This window comes from Thamnophis elegans, chromosome 3 (assembly GCF_009769535.1).
Source record: "Thamnophis elegans isolate rThaEle1 chromosome 3, rThaEle1.pri, whole genome shotgun sequence".
Taxonomy (NCBI): Eukaryota; Metazoa; Chordata; class Lepidosauria; order Squamata; family Colubridae; genus Thamnophis; species Thamnophis elegans.
Genome location: NC_045543.1, coordinates 85253602 through 85270285, shown reverse-complemented (window position 1 = coordinate 85270285; position 16684 = coordinate 85253602). Strand labels below are relative to the sequence as shown.

The window sequence follows — 16684 nt, the reverse complement described above, 5'->3', positions numbered from 1 at the left end:
TTAAATGCAGCTACTTTGTCAGCCAACTTGAAAACAGTTGTCATTTTCCCCTGAAGGGACAGATTGAGTTCATTGAGCAGGCTAAATATGTCACACAGGTAAGCCAGTTTTGCAAGCCATACCTTGTCACTGAAATGTGCTGCCAGTGGTGACTTCTTTTCTGAGAGAAATCTTTGCAATGGCTCTCTTAATTCAAACACCCTGGATAGTGATTTGCCTCTGGATAACCATCTTATTTCTGTGTATAAGAGAAGGCATCTGTGCTCTGCGTCCATCTCCTCACAAAGCTGCTCAAATAGACGCGAGTTAAGGGCGTTTGCTTTGATGTGGTTAATAACTTTAACCGTATCATTAAATACACTGTTAAATTCTGGTGACATTTTTCGGCTTGCCAGCATTTCCCTGTGAATGATACAATGTGTAGATTCGCACTCAGGTGCAACCTCCTTAATCCGAGCGGTTAAACCAGACAGCCGTCCGGTCATGGCAGCAGCTCCGTCTGTGCATATGCCGACACAAAAGGACCATTTTAGTTGTCCTGATATATAACCATCCAGTGACTTGAACAGTTCTGCTCCTGTGGTGTTGGTTGGCAAAGATAGTGCACATAATAAATCCTCATGCACATCCTCCCGATAAAGATATCGAACATAAACAAGTAGTATTGCCTTGTTGTCGATATCTGTAGATTCATCAACCTGTAGTGCGTACCATGGTGATGTATTAATCCTCTCCAACAATTGTGTCTCAATGTCTTCAGCTATTTCATCAATGCGCCTAGTCACGGTGCTAGCCGACAAAGGCACATTTGCTACCTTTTTTACAGCAGCCTCTCCTAAAAGTTCACGACAAATGTCTTTAGTGGAGGGCAAGATCAATTCTTCACCGATAGTGAATGGCTTTTTAGCCTTAGCAATACGGTTAGCCACCAAATATGATGCTCTCAGAGCATTCTCCTTTATTGCTGTGGTGGCCCTCAGAAATATCTTCTGTCCTTCGTGTTCCCTTTTTTTTCTTTCAAAATACTGCAGGGGTTTGTCTTTTAATCCAGGGTGCTTGGCATTCAAGTGGCGAAGCAGTTTTGAGGGTTTCATTGCCTCATTAGAGAGCCGCTCACCACAAACTATGCAGAGCGGGGTTGGCGTGTGGGAATCACCTATCCCGATAAATCCATATTTCAAGTCGGACCCATTGTATTGTCTGTTAAAAGTTTTATGTTTCTTTGATGCTGAAGGCTCTTCTTCTGTCTCTTCACTGGGCCTTTTCTTTTTCCCAAGGAAACTTTCTTTTTTTTTTTTTTTTTTTTTATATGTAATTATGTGAAACTGTAATTCCACCCTCCCCCCTCCCCCCTATAATCCCCCCTCCCTAACCCCCTTACGGCTTCGCAGGTCCCATGCCCGGCATAATTCTTTAACAAGCATTTAAGTATAATAAGGCCAGCTAACTTTAAAATTGAAAAAATAAGATAAAAGTAAAGCCAAAAAGAAAAAGGAAAAATAGTAGAAAATAAGAAATAAAAAAAAAAACACCCACACTCACACACAAAAAGAAGAAAGAAACAAAAAGGGTCAATAAACCCACTACGTTAACACAGCTTCCCATTATCTGTAAATCTTAAACAATGTGACTCATTCCAAATTTCGATTATTTTGCTACTTGCAGGGTTTCAAACTGTATTAGAGCCAGGTAAGTTGATCAATTAGAATTCCCCAACTAAAAGTCTCCTTGCTTTGTCTATCTATTCAGACCTTTAATTTATCTCTTTTTTATCCAAATATCCAAACCTTTCTATAACACCATTAAACTCAAATACTTCTTTCATTTTTCATTTCCAACACCTCCCTTTCTATCCTTACCCACCTCCACATATAAATTTTTTACCTTCCACCCTGCCTTTATCCATATCCACATATATATTTTATCCACATTCATTGCTCCTCCCATGTTTACTCCACTTTCCTGAAGATTCTCCGACCAATCTTTCTTAACTTTATATTGATATAGCAACTCAAACAAACATCAGCTTGCGTTCTAGCCCCAGGTAATCTAATTAAACTTTCGCTGCCCTTCCCTCTCCCACGCACCTCCCAACTCCGTTCGTCCCAAACCGCAACTCAAAAAGATCACAATTTCCGCTCTCCTCGCCTAAGAAAATAGTTCATGCACAATTTGAGTTAGAGTTCAGACAAAACTTCTGTACAATATATGTCCACAATCAGCAACGCTTCTTTCAGTCTCCATGTCTCATCCTCGATATGCCACTTTTCCATTTTATCCCAGACGGAAATCATAAAACTTTAAAAACATCGCTTAGTCTTTATTCTTTAGTCTTCTGCCCTTCCGGAAGAGAGAAACAACACCCTCCGCCTTGTAGCCACGTGTCTCGCTGTTTGTCTTCTCCTTCTCCTTGCCTCTCCCCAGATCCGGATGAATCAGGAAGTCCCGCCTTCAGGGTCTCGTAGTAAAATTTTCGGGCTTCACAGACGGAGTTAATGCGGTGTTTTTGATTGCCAAATGTAACTGTAATACCAGCTGGGACTTCCCATTTGTATGGAATCTGAGAGTTTCTGAGTTCTTCGGTTAAGAAAGCGTACTGTCTTCTTGTTCTTAATATTTGAAATGGTATCTCTTTAAAAACAATCAAGTCCTCCCCATCAATTATCAACCTCTTTCCGTAAAGCCTCTGTATTATCTCATTTCTAGATTCCCTTGTAGTAAAGTATATTATTATGTCCCTCGGAAGCTGTCGCTGTTTTGCTACCCAGGAATTCTGGCGGTAAATTCTTTGAATCTGCCAATCAAAGTTAAGTCCCGGACTTCCCACCAAGCGACTGAAAGCCTCAAAGAATGTCTGTTTCAAATTCTCCTGTTGGTTTTCACGCAGTCCTCTAACTCGTATAGCAAAGGCAGTCTTATCATAATTTATCATGACAAGTTCTTTTTGAGCAGTTTCAATTTGCTGTTCTAACGTTTGAATTTTTGATATCAGATTAAGGTTAGTTTCTTCCAAAAGTTCCAATTTGTCTTCCGTTTCAGCAATATAATCTGTCATGACTGTCATTACTCCGATCATATCCTGCTTTGCCTGAGCAATTTTAGCATCAAATTGATCACATAAATCCGATATCAGTTGATTAATCTCCTGTCTGAAATCATTAAGCGTTTTGAGAAGGAATTCTTGTGTTAGCAAGTCTCCCGTGGAGGGTGTAGGAGACAAGGGTAGCGACTTCATAGCAATTTTTGGAGATATGTTATTAAGGAAGCGCTTCTGTTTAGGTTTGGGAGCCATTCCAGAATAAAAATAAAAGACAAGCAATCAAGCGAGCCAAAAATCAAAGTCTGTGCTCCCCTCAGTTAATCTTTTAGCAATTAGTACGGAGAAGCCTTCAGGAGGGTAGGGTCAATTAGCTACGTCAGATCAAACACAAAAGCTACGAGATCGCCATCTTGTGACGCAGCTAAAAAAGAAAGGGAGCCTTTTGCGAAATTGAAGCTGGTATTTTAAATAGTAATAGAAGAAATTCCTCGGGAATGGTCCCCGCCCGGATTGGCTTTTAAATAGCTTAGCTTTGTCCTGGGGGGGGAGGCAATCTGCCTAGGCTGCAAAAAAGGCAGCGCGGAAAACTGGCCGGAGTAAAGGCTCAGCTAATGTTGAACCTCTTCTCCATTCACAGCAAAAAGAAAAGCTATGAATTACAAAGAGATCCTAACGACTGACCTCCTCTCTGCCCCTTTCTGCCAGAAAGGGGAGATATCTATAGATCTTATGAGATATACGAACCAGAGTCCTGGCAGGAGCTTTATTGAGCTCCCGACGGCGGCAGCTCCTCCCCTCGAAGCCCCCCAAGGAAACTTTCTAACGACATCTGTTTCGCTAATTTGTGGGTTAAATTTGAGCAAAAACAATATACACCTACACCAACCACTGTAAAAATGAGAAAGTACCAGTGAAAAGCGAGAAAAAGATGCAAAACATCAGCTTGCCCTCCCCCCCAAAAAAATGTTTTTAATTTTAACACCATTTTTAATTACCAGGATAGTACACCAATGACAGCACCATGATCAGAAAATGTTAGATGTTGCATTATTTTCAATATGTATTTGTAAATATATGCCAAATAGATTGCAATCGCTTTCTGGACTTCCTTTAAATTTGCAGGTAAATGCTGCAATAGATATATAGCTCCCATCAGATTGATGATCACCCAAAAATGTTATTCATTGAATTCACTGTGAATCCTTTCTTAGTAAGTGCATTCAAGCCAGCCTACTACTATTTAGAATTTTTCTAAATACATCCTACATACAACCATGATGCAGGAGTTTTCATTCAGCAAGAAAAAGGACTTGAGCCAAGTCAACATCTGGAAATCTTATCCCAGTCATATCCAACCTAGCTTATTTTTTGAGATCACCTCAAGGCGAGCTGGAGCGGGACGCGCTGCGCCACGAGTTGGAGAGCTTGGAGAGGCTGAGCGCGCAACTTGGAGAGCTGCGTCTCCGCCGCCTGGAGCCCGAGCTGGCCCGGCGGCAGCAGCAGCTGGAGGGGCTGTGGGCCGACTGCGCCGCTCTGGAGGCGCTGCTGGAGCAGCTCCTGGCCGAGCACGAAGGGCTGCAGGAAGCGCACAAGCCGGGCGCTCCGAGAAGCGGCAGCTGGCCTCCGACTACGCGCTGGTGCTGAGCTGGAGCTGCGCGCAGAGCCTGGAGCGATACGAGGCCGAGTTGTGGGCACTGCAGGAGCTGGAAGGGGGCTGCCTGGGCCAACAGGACCTGCGCAAGCTGCGCGCGCAGAACCAGGAGAGCCGCCGGCGCCTCGAGGAGCTGTGGCGCCGCTGCCGGGAGCTTTGCGCGCTGGGCGAGCGGCTGGAAGAGGAGCGGCTGGCGCAGCAGGAGAGCCGCCGGCGCCTCGAGGAGCTGTGGCGCCGCTGCCGGGAGCTTTGCGCGCTGGGCGAGCGGCTGGAAGAGGAGCGGCTGGCGCAGCAGGAGAGCCACGGCGCCCAGCTGCAGTGATCATGGCCCCTGGCCGCTGCGCGGCCCGGTGCCAGGTACTCCGCGGCCCGGCACCAGTCCGCGGACCGGGGGTTGGGGACCAAGGCATTAAAATATATATACATTTTTAAAAACTCTATAAAAGGCAAATGAAAGAACAACATGGTAGGTGCCTAAGGAAGTTTCTGTGAGTATATTAGTACCCTGATCTCAGTTATTATTGCCCAGGTATTGAAAGTGGCTTATATCACTACAACCATTCATGTGAAACTGCCTTCCAACAAATTATTGGTCCATTGATAGGATACTGCCTATCCTGAGGTGGAGAAGAAAGATGATAAAAACAGCAAGATGATACAACTGAGAAACCTAATATGGTTACTTTAAATGCTGAATACTTACCTTGGTTCTATAACCTTTATTTTCAATAGATCAAACTGATGTTAGTAAGCAAAACATATTACTAGGACAGTGGCCTCTCCTCCCTACAGTCTTATATAAACCACTGGGGAATTTAAAAGTATATTAATATATCATTGCTGAATTAATCGAAAACAAATATATAATCATTTCTTTCTTAAAATAATTTTGAAACCTCAGAATGTTCATTTATTTGCCTTATTCATTAAATAGTACCAATCCGCATGTGTTAAGCAGAAAAGTAGCATTTAAAAAATTGGAAAATAACCAAGTTTTGTAAGTAGTCGAGAAGCCCACAAACTTTCTTGTCTTTAAGGGAATAGAAATGTTGTTAAAACTAATGCAGTACTTCTTAGTACAAATAAATTATTACAGATGGGATCTGGAATTTGAAAGGGGGGAGGGCATTGCTAAATGTGCTTACAAAGCTTGTATTTGAAATACTCTTCTCAAAATTAACCGTTAAGTTTCTGCCCAAAGGCTAAATAATAAAATTGTAAACAGAATATATTTCATACTAATGGCAGAATAAGCTTAAGCTTTCATAAATTATCCTTGAAGTAGTATTTATGGAAAGGATAAGAAGAAGAGAAGAAGAAGAAGAAGAAAAACCTGCTAGCTAAACAAGCCAACTAGCTGTCTGTTATGTAGGAATACTGAATTCATTTGAATTTGTCAAACATTCAAAAGAAGGCAGCTAATCATGCTAAACATCTACAGAGTTCTCACAAATGACTATCAAGAAATAAAGCTCAACACGTTTCAAATGGTATCATATAAGAATGAAAATGTTTGCTGATGTTATTTTTAATCAGGGCTTGAAAATCAGCAAATTTCGGAACAACACTGATGGTTCAAAATAGGAGGGGAAAAACATATTGTGCAAACTATTTGAATCTTTGCTAAAGTGTAATTATTTGAGATCTTGACATCTTAAATGTCAATGCCATTCCAAAATTGTTTAAATTAATTTTTAGATGTTTATCTTGCTGTAGCAAAACAGCTGAGCTCATGTATACAAGGCTGGAAATCTCAAACCAACTCTTCCAAAAGCCCCCAGCCTTGTCTCTTGCCTGGGTGATTATGGCTTGACTAGTTTTGTAGCCACCATCTACCATCGAGGGGGACATCACTGGGCATTCTCCCTCAAATCTCGGTGTGAGATCAGGATCTTATAATTTGCTTTGTTTTTCCAGTTTTTAAAAGGTTAAAATGAAGGTTAAAAATTGAAGAATTGTTATAATGCAAACTCCTGGCTGTATAACTTGGTGCTTGTAACTTGAGGTTTCAACCAGCCCTGGGGAAATAAATCAATCTCACAAAATATAAACAAAATCATTTTTTACTTTTAAAAAAGATATATGAAATCTACTTTTTAAGAAGAAACATACAAAATATATGCAGTGAGCCAAGCAGACCACAAGAAGCTTCTACTGTCATAATGATGTTTTGTCTTGAAGTGATAGCATATCAAGACATTTATAAATACGTAAATAGAGGGTTTTGTTTTTTTAGTTCAGCCTAAAGGCTGGAAAGCAAAGCTGAGTTACACGTTTAATATCTTAATTTATAAATGAGAACAAGAGTCAATAACACTTAATTAGCACCACCCAGAAAAATCAATCAAGATGTGATGCAAAATTATGGATAGATTTTTACCATTTCCACAGAGTTAATTCTGGACTTTCTCCAGCTTTCTGGGAGATTCAACTTAAGCAGAGGCAGCCACCATGTCATGTCCATCCCTTTTCTCCCACTTTCTCTTTGGTTCAACTATACATATATCTGTAAAAAAAAATTCTATATATAACAGAGGGAGTTGTTAGATATCTCTCTGTTATCTGTGACAAAGAATATCTCTCACCCGCTGTAATTCACTGTTACTATGAACTGGGGAAGTTTGAGCATCTGAGATTCCTTGAGCCTCTCCACTGTCTAGGAATCACAACTGTTACGATTTTTTTTTATACTGGATTGTTCATAAAATTAACACTCCACTTCTTTCTTTTCTTTATATATCAATTAATTATATGTATATTTAATTAACATATATCCTATCTTTTCTCTAGAAATGCAGACACCTTACCCATCATGATCTCCTTTCATGTGAACCCCTAGAGCAGTGATGGCTAACCTTTTCTGGACCGACTGCCTAAAGCACACCCAAACCCCCAAAATGCAATGCGCGTGAAGCTCCTGCACATGCGCTGCAGCTCAAGCACATGTGCTGCGGCTCCCACACATGCACTGTGGCCCCTGTGCATGCGTGCATGGCCCCCACACATATGCCCTGCCCTCCGTATGGGCCCACACATGCATTTGCAGGGCGTGGGGCACATCACCCCCCACGCATGTATGTGCAGCCCCCATGCATGCGCCCCTGCACACCTCCCCCATGCACACATACCCACACATGGACATGCGCCCCCCGCACATTCCCCTCCATGTATGCACAGCAGAGACCTGACGACCAGCTGGCTGGCAGGAGGCGTGCTCTCATGCGCAGTGTAGCTGAACTGGGGCAATGGCTCACATGCCCATAGAGAGGGTGCTGCATGCCACCAGTGGCACGTGTGCCATAGGTTCGCCATCATGGTCCTAGAGGCTAGACTAAAACAGCCTCAAGTCATTTCTGTGACTGTGGTAGCATACAATGTAAGAAATAAATAAAAATTTAATTCCTTTCTCACTTCACTCTTTTGGCTTTTTCCTCACAGTTTTCCTATAAGTAGTGGTCTTCAGTCACCTTCCTTGCCCTCTTAGAAAAATGTTACAAACTGAAATTTGTAATTCTTATGAACAAAAACACTGAACTGATTCAAAACTCTTCTAGCATCACTCTAACCAAGTGTTGAAAAAATAAATTAATTGTATATATTTACAAAAGAAGGGACATGGTGGCTCAGTGGCTAAGACGCTGAGCTTGTCAATCAGAATGGTTGGCAGTTCGAATCCCTAGCACTGCGTAACGGAGTGAGCTCTTGTTACTTGTCCCTGCTTCTGCCAACCTAGCAGCTCAAAAGCACCTAAAAATGCAAGTAGAAAAATAGGAACGACCTTTGGTGGGAAGGTGAACAGCGTTCTGTGCGCCTTTGGTGTTTAGTCATGCCGGCCACATGACCACAGAGACTTCTTCGGACAGCACTGGCTCTTTGGCTTTGAAATGGAGATAGCACCGCCCCCTAGAGTCAGGAACGACTAGCACATACGCACAAGGGGAACTTTTATCTTTATTTACAAAAGTCAAAAAGGAATGGCTCCCATGCAACATATTATTACTTATTTATTAAACAGTTTTATATGGCTGTCCAAATAATGTACAGTGATTTACATTAAAAATTCACAATGTAAGAAGCCATATACATTCTCCATCTCCAACAGTGACAACCACACTATCACACCAGCTGTCAGGCATGAAAAATCAAGAACACAAAGGTTCTAAATTATTCATTTATTGCTAAAGCTTGTGCACCAGAATCTTCTCAGACTAGTAGTTTGCACCTGGACAAATTAGGAGTCAATGATAACCAGGGAGAAGTTGAACTTCATTTATTGTGGCTATGTAAGGATTCTAAGCTGATGCCTCATTTAACTCCTACCCTTGGTTCTGCCAGTCTCCCTCCTACTCCAGCCACTTGATTAGCTCCGTATCACCTAGAGGTCCCCAGGCCTGCTGACAAAACTATGTCTTCAGGGCCTTCCAGAAAACTATCATGGTGGGAATCAATCTTATCTACTGTGAAATGGTATTCTTGCTGAATCAAACTCCAGAAGAGATGATCAGTACTCAAACCTAATGCAGCTAACAAAACCTTTTGTTTACATGACCAATCAAAAGTACCTTTGTAATACAAAACTCAAGAGCCATAATAAGTTCTTAATAACCCTAATTTTTTAATGTACAGTATTCTGCAGAATACCTAAGACCTGCACTGGACAGAAAAGGGGGACTTTTTCTCTCATTTACACCACATTGCAATAACATAAAGAGGGGTTTACCATTAATCCAGGTTTTACTACAAAGCAGCCTGTTATTTCTCTATCAAACTTTGTCAAGAGTGCCAAGTGTCTGTCATCCAATTCAAGGGATTAAGTCTTCTTTTATAGTGTGATACTTGTACCAATTTATAAAAATACAGATATAGTTTCTTAGCACTGATCACTGTCTATATCTTGGACTGGGTTCATGCCGCAAAAGTTGAATATGACAGCTGGCAGGAAGCTGAGGGGAAAATACATCCCCTTTTCAGTCACCACATTTCAGTTGCCATAGTGATTAATCCTCAATTGAATGGGTATCTTTGTATATTTCTTTTCAGTGAAACTTTAAGTAAACTTGTTGAAAACAAGCAATTGACAGAAAAAAGGGGTCTATATAAGCAAGGGGCAGAGTATACATTTTTTGACCTTGCACTAAAACAACAAATTAACTATAATGCACAATGCAATTATATGATGTCTCTGCTCATATAGATATTATTTGGGCTGGGTAATTTTTTTTTCTTTTTTAACCAAGACTATCTCTGTTTTGTATAATCTCATGTTTGGGAGCCTAAATATAAGGTTACCAGATTTCAGCTCCAAAAATCTGGGTAAATTACAGCTCTTCTCTTTGTTGCCATCTACTGCTTATCCAAATTTCTGCAGTCCCAATCCGGTAGCTACCAAGCAAGGAAAATCCACAATATATATCCTTGTAGTTTTGATTTATGTTACAGATTTTTGAGTGTGAATTATGTTACAGATTTTTAAGACACTTCATCTTATCCTTAGGATTTTTTATTTTAGCTCCCTTTGCATGTGAAGAAAGGCATGACAGTGTATCAACTCTCACCTGCAGGAATCTCCTAAATGGAAAATGAGAATAATAGATCCTTTTTTAGAGAAAGGGACTAACGGCAGGTGCTTTTAAACTTGCAAAAAGGAAGTGCTGCTTCTCACACATTTCCAATCAGGAAATGTCAGTGACCAATGTAGGTGTTCATTTTTAACCATGTTAATATCAAATCACCATCATGTTGTCACTTGCCCCTTCTCTGTAGTGCAGTCCTCTACTAGGCCCCCAACAGCCTTTCCTAATTTCCTACCACTTTTACCAAGTTCACCCAGAGGCTTTGTCAATCTACTAGAAGAATTTACATGATAAGAATATGGAATATTCTCATATTCCCAATACTTTTGGAAATGTATTCCATTCCTAATTGTATTATTGGAACCTGTTTGTTTGATTGTTTGTTTATTATTTATTTATTTATTTATTAGACTTCTATACCGCTTCATAGAGCTTTCAGCCCTCTCTAAGCTGCTTACAGATTTTTAGCAAATTGAGTCAGCAAATTGCAAATTGCCCCCACAGTCTGGGTCCTCATTTCACCCACCTCGGAAGGATGGAAGGCTGAGTCAACCTTGAGCCGGTGAGATTTGAACCACTGAACTGCAGATAACAGTCAGCTGAAGTGGCCTGCAGTACTGCACCCTAACCACTGCGCCACCTCGGCTCCTGTTTCTTTAGCCCTCAGGCCCATTTCCTGAAAATATCACTTTTGACACTGAAAATCTGCCCTTCTACTTGTACAGTGAAAATAGATAGCAGAAATTAATTCAGTTTTCTCTATGAGCTCATTTTCTATTAATATTCGTTTTAATTTCCCTGGTGTTCACTACTCTAGATAGACATTTTAACATTATGAATCTCTATAGGTTTGTATCCTTTGTTATTTTGCATTTCTTTAGTACAAATCTGTGAATCACATTTAATCATTTCCTTAGGTAGCCTTATTTTTTCAATTAGTTCTCCTCAATATTACTGATTAACTATTCTTGTGAATCTCTTAGCCTTGATTTCCCTGATATTCCATTTTTCAAAGTTTCTTTTTTAAAAAAGAATTGTGATTTTCTAGAAAGAAACAACCTTCCCCTTTCAAATCCCCTCATACAAGTCCCCATCATTTTTAAAAAGTATTATTTTAACTCAAATATGACTATGCTAATCTCCTGTAGAAATGTTAAATATAATTGCAATCTTATAGCTCTCTGTTTATCTTTCTTATCATTTAACTAACACACTACATTCTAGGCATTGTTTGGTATTTGGTCTACCACTGCTTCCCTTCTGGTTGGTTCCATGATCAGGATATAGTCATTTAAAATTTCTTTAAAATTAAACCTCTTTGTAATGGTGGTTTCTGTGATGTTGATTAAAATCACATATCACTACAATCATTTCCCCTCTGGAAGCCTCCCTCATTGCTATATCCATTTCAAAATCACTCATTTTCATCGAGGAAGTAAACAATGCACCAACAAGTAAACGGAGGACATGACAATTAGCCTTACACATAAAAGTTTAGAATTAAAGATTGCAAAGGGATTATTAGGTTTGCTAAAGTAGGAAGCAAAGATGGTAAATAAAATCACCAAGCAATTTTTCCCACCAAGATTGAGGTTTCATTTCCAGTTAGGAACTCCCACTCAATAAATATAAAAAAGCAGAAAGCATGAAACATGAATCTCCTTCCATAAATGGAAAGGAGTGGGAGACAGATATTTCTTTAACAAAACACGATTCCTACCAATCACTGTGATTCTGCAAGCTGCTTCTCATCTAAGTCCAACATGATTATAGCCTGACAAACAAGAACCATTGGCATGAAACAACAATTACAAAATGCTACATCACAGATTCAAATATTTCTCATACCGGTGAAGCGAGGAACTAGAACACAAGGGAAGACAGAAAAGTAGAAATCACCCCAAAAGGAAAATCTTAAGGCCACAATAAGGATTGTGGAGCCAAAGAAGCATGTAAGCCGGCCTATGAACCGAAAAAGGGGCTTCTTGCTTCATCTACTTTGATAGCTTTTGCAAATCTCCATGTATCCTAGGGTTTTTATTATTCTCTATTAGATATTATTATATTTTATATATTTTTATCTATCTAAATTCAAGGCAAGCCACTCAACCTCACCATACTACAAATCTATGCCCCAAATGTAGACTCAAATGATGATGAATTTGAACTTTTCTACAGTGAGCTTCAAGGTGCTCTCAAGCAAATACCAAAAATGAAACTTTCATATATTATGGGTGATTTTAATGTAAAGTTAGGACAAAGAGAAGTTGCAAGAATAATAGGCAAGTTTGAAGCTAGCTGAATATTATAAAGCCAGCAATCACCTAGTGCAATTTTTCCAGGAAAATCATCTCAACATATTGAACATGTGGGTTATACAACACAAGCAATAGTTATACAGTTATGGGCAGCATCAAATAGACAACATTGAAATGAGATAGGCTTCACTGTATGTCAACAACCCTGGAAAAGTTCAATTGCATCTGTTAAGACACTTCCTGGTGCTGATTGTAGCTCACATCATTAGCTATCAATGGCTAAACTGAAGCTCAAACTGTGCAAAATGAAGATACCCCCCCAAAAAAAATCCATTGTGAACAACATCTCTCCTGTGTATGCCATAGAAGTTAAGTCTCTGAATTTAGAAGGGAAAGACCCAAATAAACAGTGACGAGAGATCCAAGGTAATATCATGGAAATTGCTGGAAAGTATGTGTCAAGCCAAAAACCAAAGAGAATGAACAAGTGGCTATCTGATGACACCATCAAAATAGCTGATCAGCAAAGGCGTTCAAACCAAATATAATAAGGACAAAGTTAAAAAGCTGAACTATGCAATTCAACTTTTCAGCATGACAAGGAATTGTTAAAGATTGCAACGGAAATGTACCAAGTGACCAGCAGAAAATCAAGAACAGTTGAAAAGAATATACAGCAGTCTGACTTACCATCAGGATGACGACGATAGCCCCATTAATAAATAATCAAACATCTTGAAAGAAGTAATAGAATGGGTCATGGCAAATTGCCAAACTAGAAAGCCCCATGTATTGATTGAATACCTGCGGAATTTCTAACCCCAATGCAACTTAATATTATCACTCTCGTGTCAAAAGATATGGACTACATGTCAATGGCCTAAGGACTTTAAAAAATCTGATTTTATCCCATTAATAAAGAAATGTGATGCCAGAGACTGCTCCAACTATTACATGTTTGTATTGATTTCTCATGCAAGAAAGTTTATGTTAAAAATCATTAAACAGAAGCTACTGAAGTCATTGATCGAGAGTCACCTGATGTACAAACTGGCTTTAGAATGGGGCTCAACACTCATGATCACATTGCCAATATTAGATAGATTATAGAAAAGGCATGTGAATATCAAAAAGATCTTATATGTGCTTTATATGATCTTGATATCCCAATCCATCACATCACTGTACACTGATCAGGAGGCAACAGTGAGAACACTTTATATGAACTCCAAACCTGGAATCATTCAACATCTTAGTATTCTGAGTTTTCCCTATAGGAAAAGCCTTGAAATCAAATAAAATTCTAATTTAAAGTCAGCAAAGGCCACATCAAGAAGATACTGCATCTTTCTTGAGCTCATTGAATGCTAATAAGTGTAGACAACTGCATTACCTAAATCTGGGTTTTTAAAATGCCTGTAATTTTGTTACTTCAAGACAGAATGTGACAAAATTCACAGTATTAACAGCCCCTATAGTGGCATTATATCTATGCTGGTGTTTTTTGTTTTGTTTTGTTTTGTTTGCAAAGGGAAAGGGAAAACAAAAACAAAAATCTCCCAGTCAGTGAAGGATTGATAATCTTTTCTAGATTATTTCATTCTAACTTAAGACACAGGATTTCACTGGCTCTTCCTATTGATTTTCTCTCCTTTCTTCAATAAAGTTTGCAACTTCTCAGGGGGGGGGGGGAAGCCTCAAGAAATTAATTGACATTACAGTGTTTGTAATGCGGCAATTACCATATAGTGAATAGATAGACATATAATGTCTGAGTGAGGCATAAAAATGGAGAAATGAAAAAGACAGAAGGGGTTTTGAAGGAAAGGACTGTAAATTGTAGACTTATGAATCAAATATAATGTAACAGACTTGTCAAGTTTATACAATAGGACAGCTGATACAAATTTAAGTATTACATATGACATTCATCCAAAAAGCAAAAAAAGACTTCTGCTATAACCGTAACCTTTTAACTCACAAGTCCTAAAGTTGTACTTTTAATAAAAAGATGGCAAGAAGGGGAAATTACAGAAATAAACATATCAATTTAAGCTTCTGATTTAACATATGAAATAAACATGCCGAGGTTCCTTTCTGATTGTTGTTGTTTTTTAAAAAAAACCTGCAGCAAAAGGATATATACCATATCCTTGGCATACTTGACATATACCGTTAAGTATTTCTCAGTGAAGCTTCCATAATAATTTTTTCACTCCCTCGGTACAGAAATAGCAACATTCACTTTGTTAAGAGTCTGCTGTAGGCATCGTTTTCCAGTAACTGTGCTCTTTGATCGTTCACGGTGGTCAACAATGAAAGCCATGTTTAAAAAGGAAAATAAAGAAAAAAATAGCAAGAGAAACACACAGCTAAGTTCCTGCTCTTTACCTTGGCTCTGCATACTGCTATGTTTGCTGGGAGCTGGGAAAATTGTTGTAGTTCAAAAACATCGCGGACTGCCCAATGACTCATTTTATTTTCAGCTTTGCTTGCGCCAACCACATGTTGGTTTGAATGAACATATGGAACTTCAGCAACATTATCTAATAATTGAAACAGAATACAGAAATTAGTGGTTTAAGATTGCAATATGATTTACTTGTAGATGGATGTTCCATTAAAATTAAGTTCCTCACAAAATCTCAATGTTAATTTTCATTACTATGAAAATTTAGTAATTCTTTAGAAATTCTAAATATCTTAGTTAGCTGATGGTACATTTTAATCTCTAGCTTTAAATATTTAGCAATTTGAAAAAAATGTAAATTTTATCCTTCTTTAGTAAAGAGAAAGGTTTTGTTTCCCTTGTAGTGACTTAAACTTATAATAATTTCATGGATATGACCATGCTGTTGTTGTTCTGAGACAATAAAAGTGCCTTCTTTCAGGTGTTTTGTTTTTTAATTTCCCACTCTAGTCTTTCTGGGTGGTTTCTCCAACTTTATCCAACTTGTTTAGCTTTCCTGAAAGTGAACTAGATAATGCCATTTGATCCAACATTAATTATAATCATTGTTAAATATCGCATTCTAATTATTATTAATGGAGCTGATGCATAACACAATAAAATACAAGATTACTGAAAATATTTTAAAAAAATTATAATACTCAATTTTAACTTAGCCAGATTGGGCTTATGTTAACCAATTAAAATTGTTTCTGCTTGATCAGTTTCAATGATTACAGAAAAGAACTAAAAACTATTTTATGCAATCCACAAGAACCAACACCAATCTATATTCAGATTAAATATTCTACAGATTATTATTAATTACTTCTAATGACCACTGAATCCATAAGGACTCTTGGCAATTTACAAGAAACATACAAACATTATAGAATCAAGAATAGAATATATTAACAAAACCAGACTACAAGAAAATTAAAGCAGAATGAAGACCCAAAACACCTTTTGAAGAGCTTTATTTGGACCAGTTTCTCAAAGGTAGTCTGGATAACAGCCAATCAGATGCTAGGGAGAGGCCATTCCAAGGATTTGATGCCAAATGTTCCATTGGCTTTTGCTACTGGTTTAGCAGAAGTTATGCAAGCCCACCTAAAATCAGTTAATAAGAACAACACCCTATATGTTTTGCTGACTTTGCAAAGAAGGTATAATGTAGGACCTCATGAATGGTATATAATATGCGGCAAGTAAATACTTATTTGAATAAATACTTTACGTTTAATGTGTTGCAAATTCCTAGATGATCTCCTCCAGTAGCTTCTTGTTCAAGTTATATAACACTATCAACAAGATCAAATCTTGAAGAATAATTTGTTATCAGTGACCAATGGCTCAACATTGCCTTCTGATCTCTCTGCTCTCTAAAAAATGGAATCATGCAAAGCTGACCACTCCTAAGCAACACAAAACACTATGTTGATGATATTGGGCATCTTAGTTTTTAAGCAACGTAACAGAGATGTACGATAACCCTTGTTTAGGAAGAATTTATCATCTCAAGGAGAAAGTCTAAGGAAGAACTGAAGATGTAATGTAAAAGATGAAATAGAAAAGAAGAAAATAGCAATAGCACTTAGATTTATATACTGCTTCACAGTGCTTTACAGCCATCTCTAAGTGGTTTACAGTCAGCATATTGCCCCCAACAATCTGGGTCCTCCTTTTACTAACCTCGGAAGGATGGAAGGCTGA

The 16684-nt window shown here is 38.7% G+C and overlaps 1 protein-coding gene across 1 annotated transcript in view; it reads right to left on the bottom strand.

The window, feature by feature from the left end:
- The window catches only part of ERCC6L2 (ERCC excision repair 6 like 2), a 68501-nt gene that overhangs the window by 12958 nt on the left and 38859 nt on the right, over positions 1-16684 (bottom strand). The window contains 1 exon segment of the mRNA XM_032213638.1: positions 14914-15068. Within this exon segment, the coding sequence (XP_032069529.1) occupies positions 14914-15068 (155 nt within the window).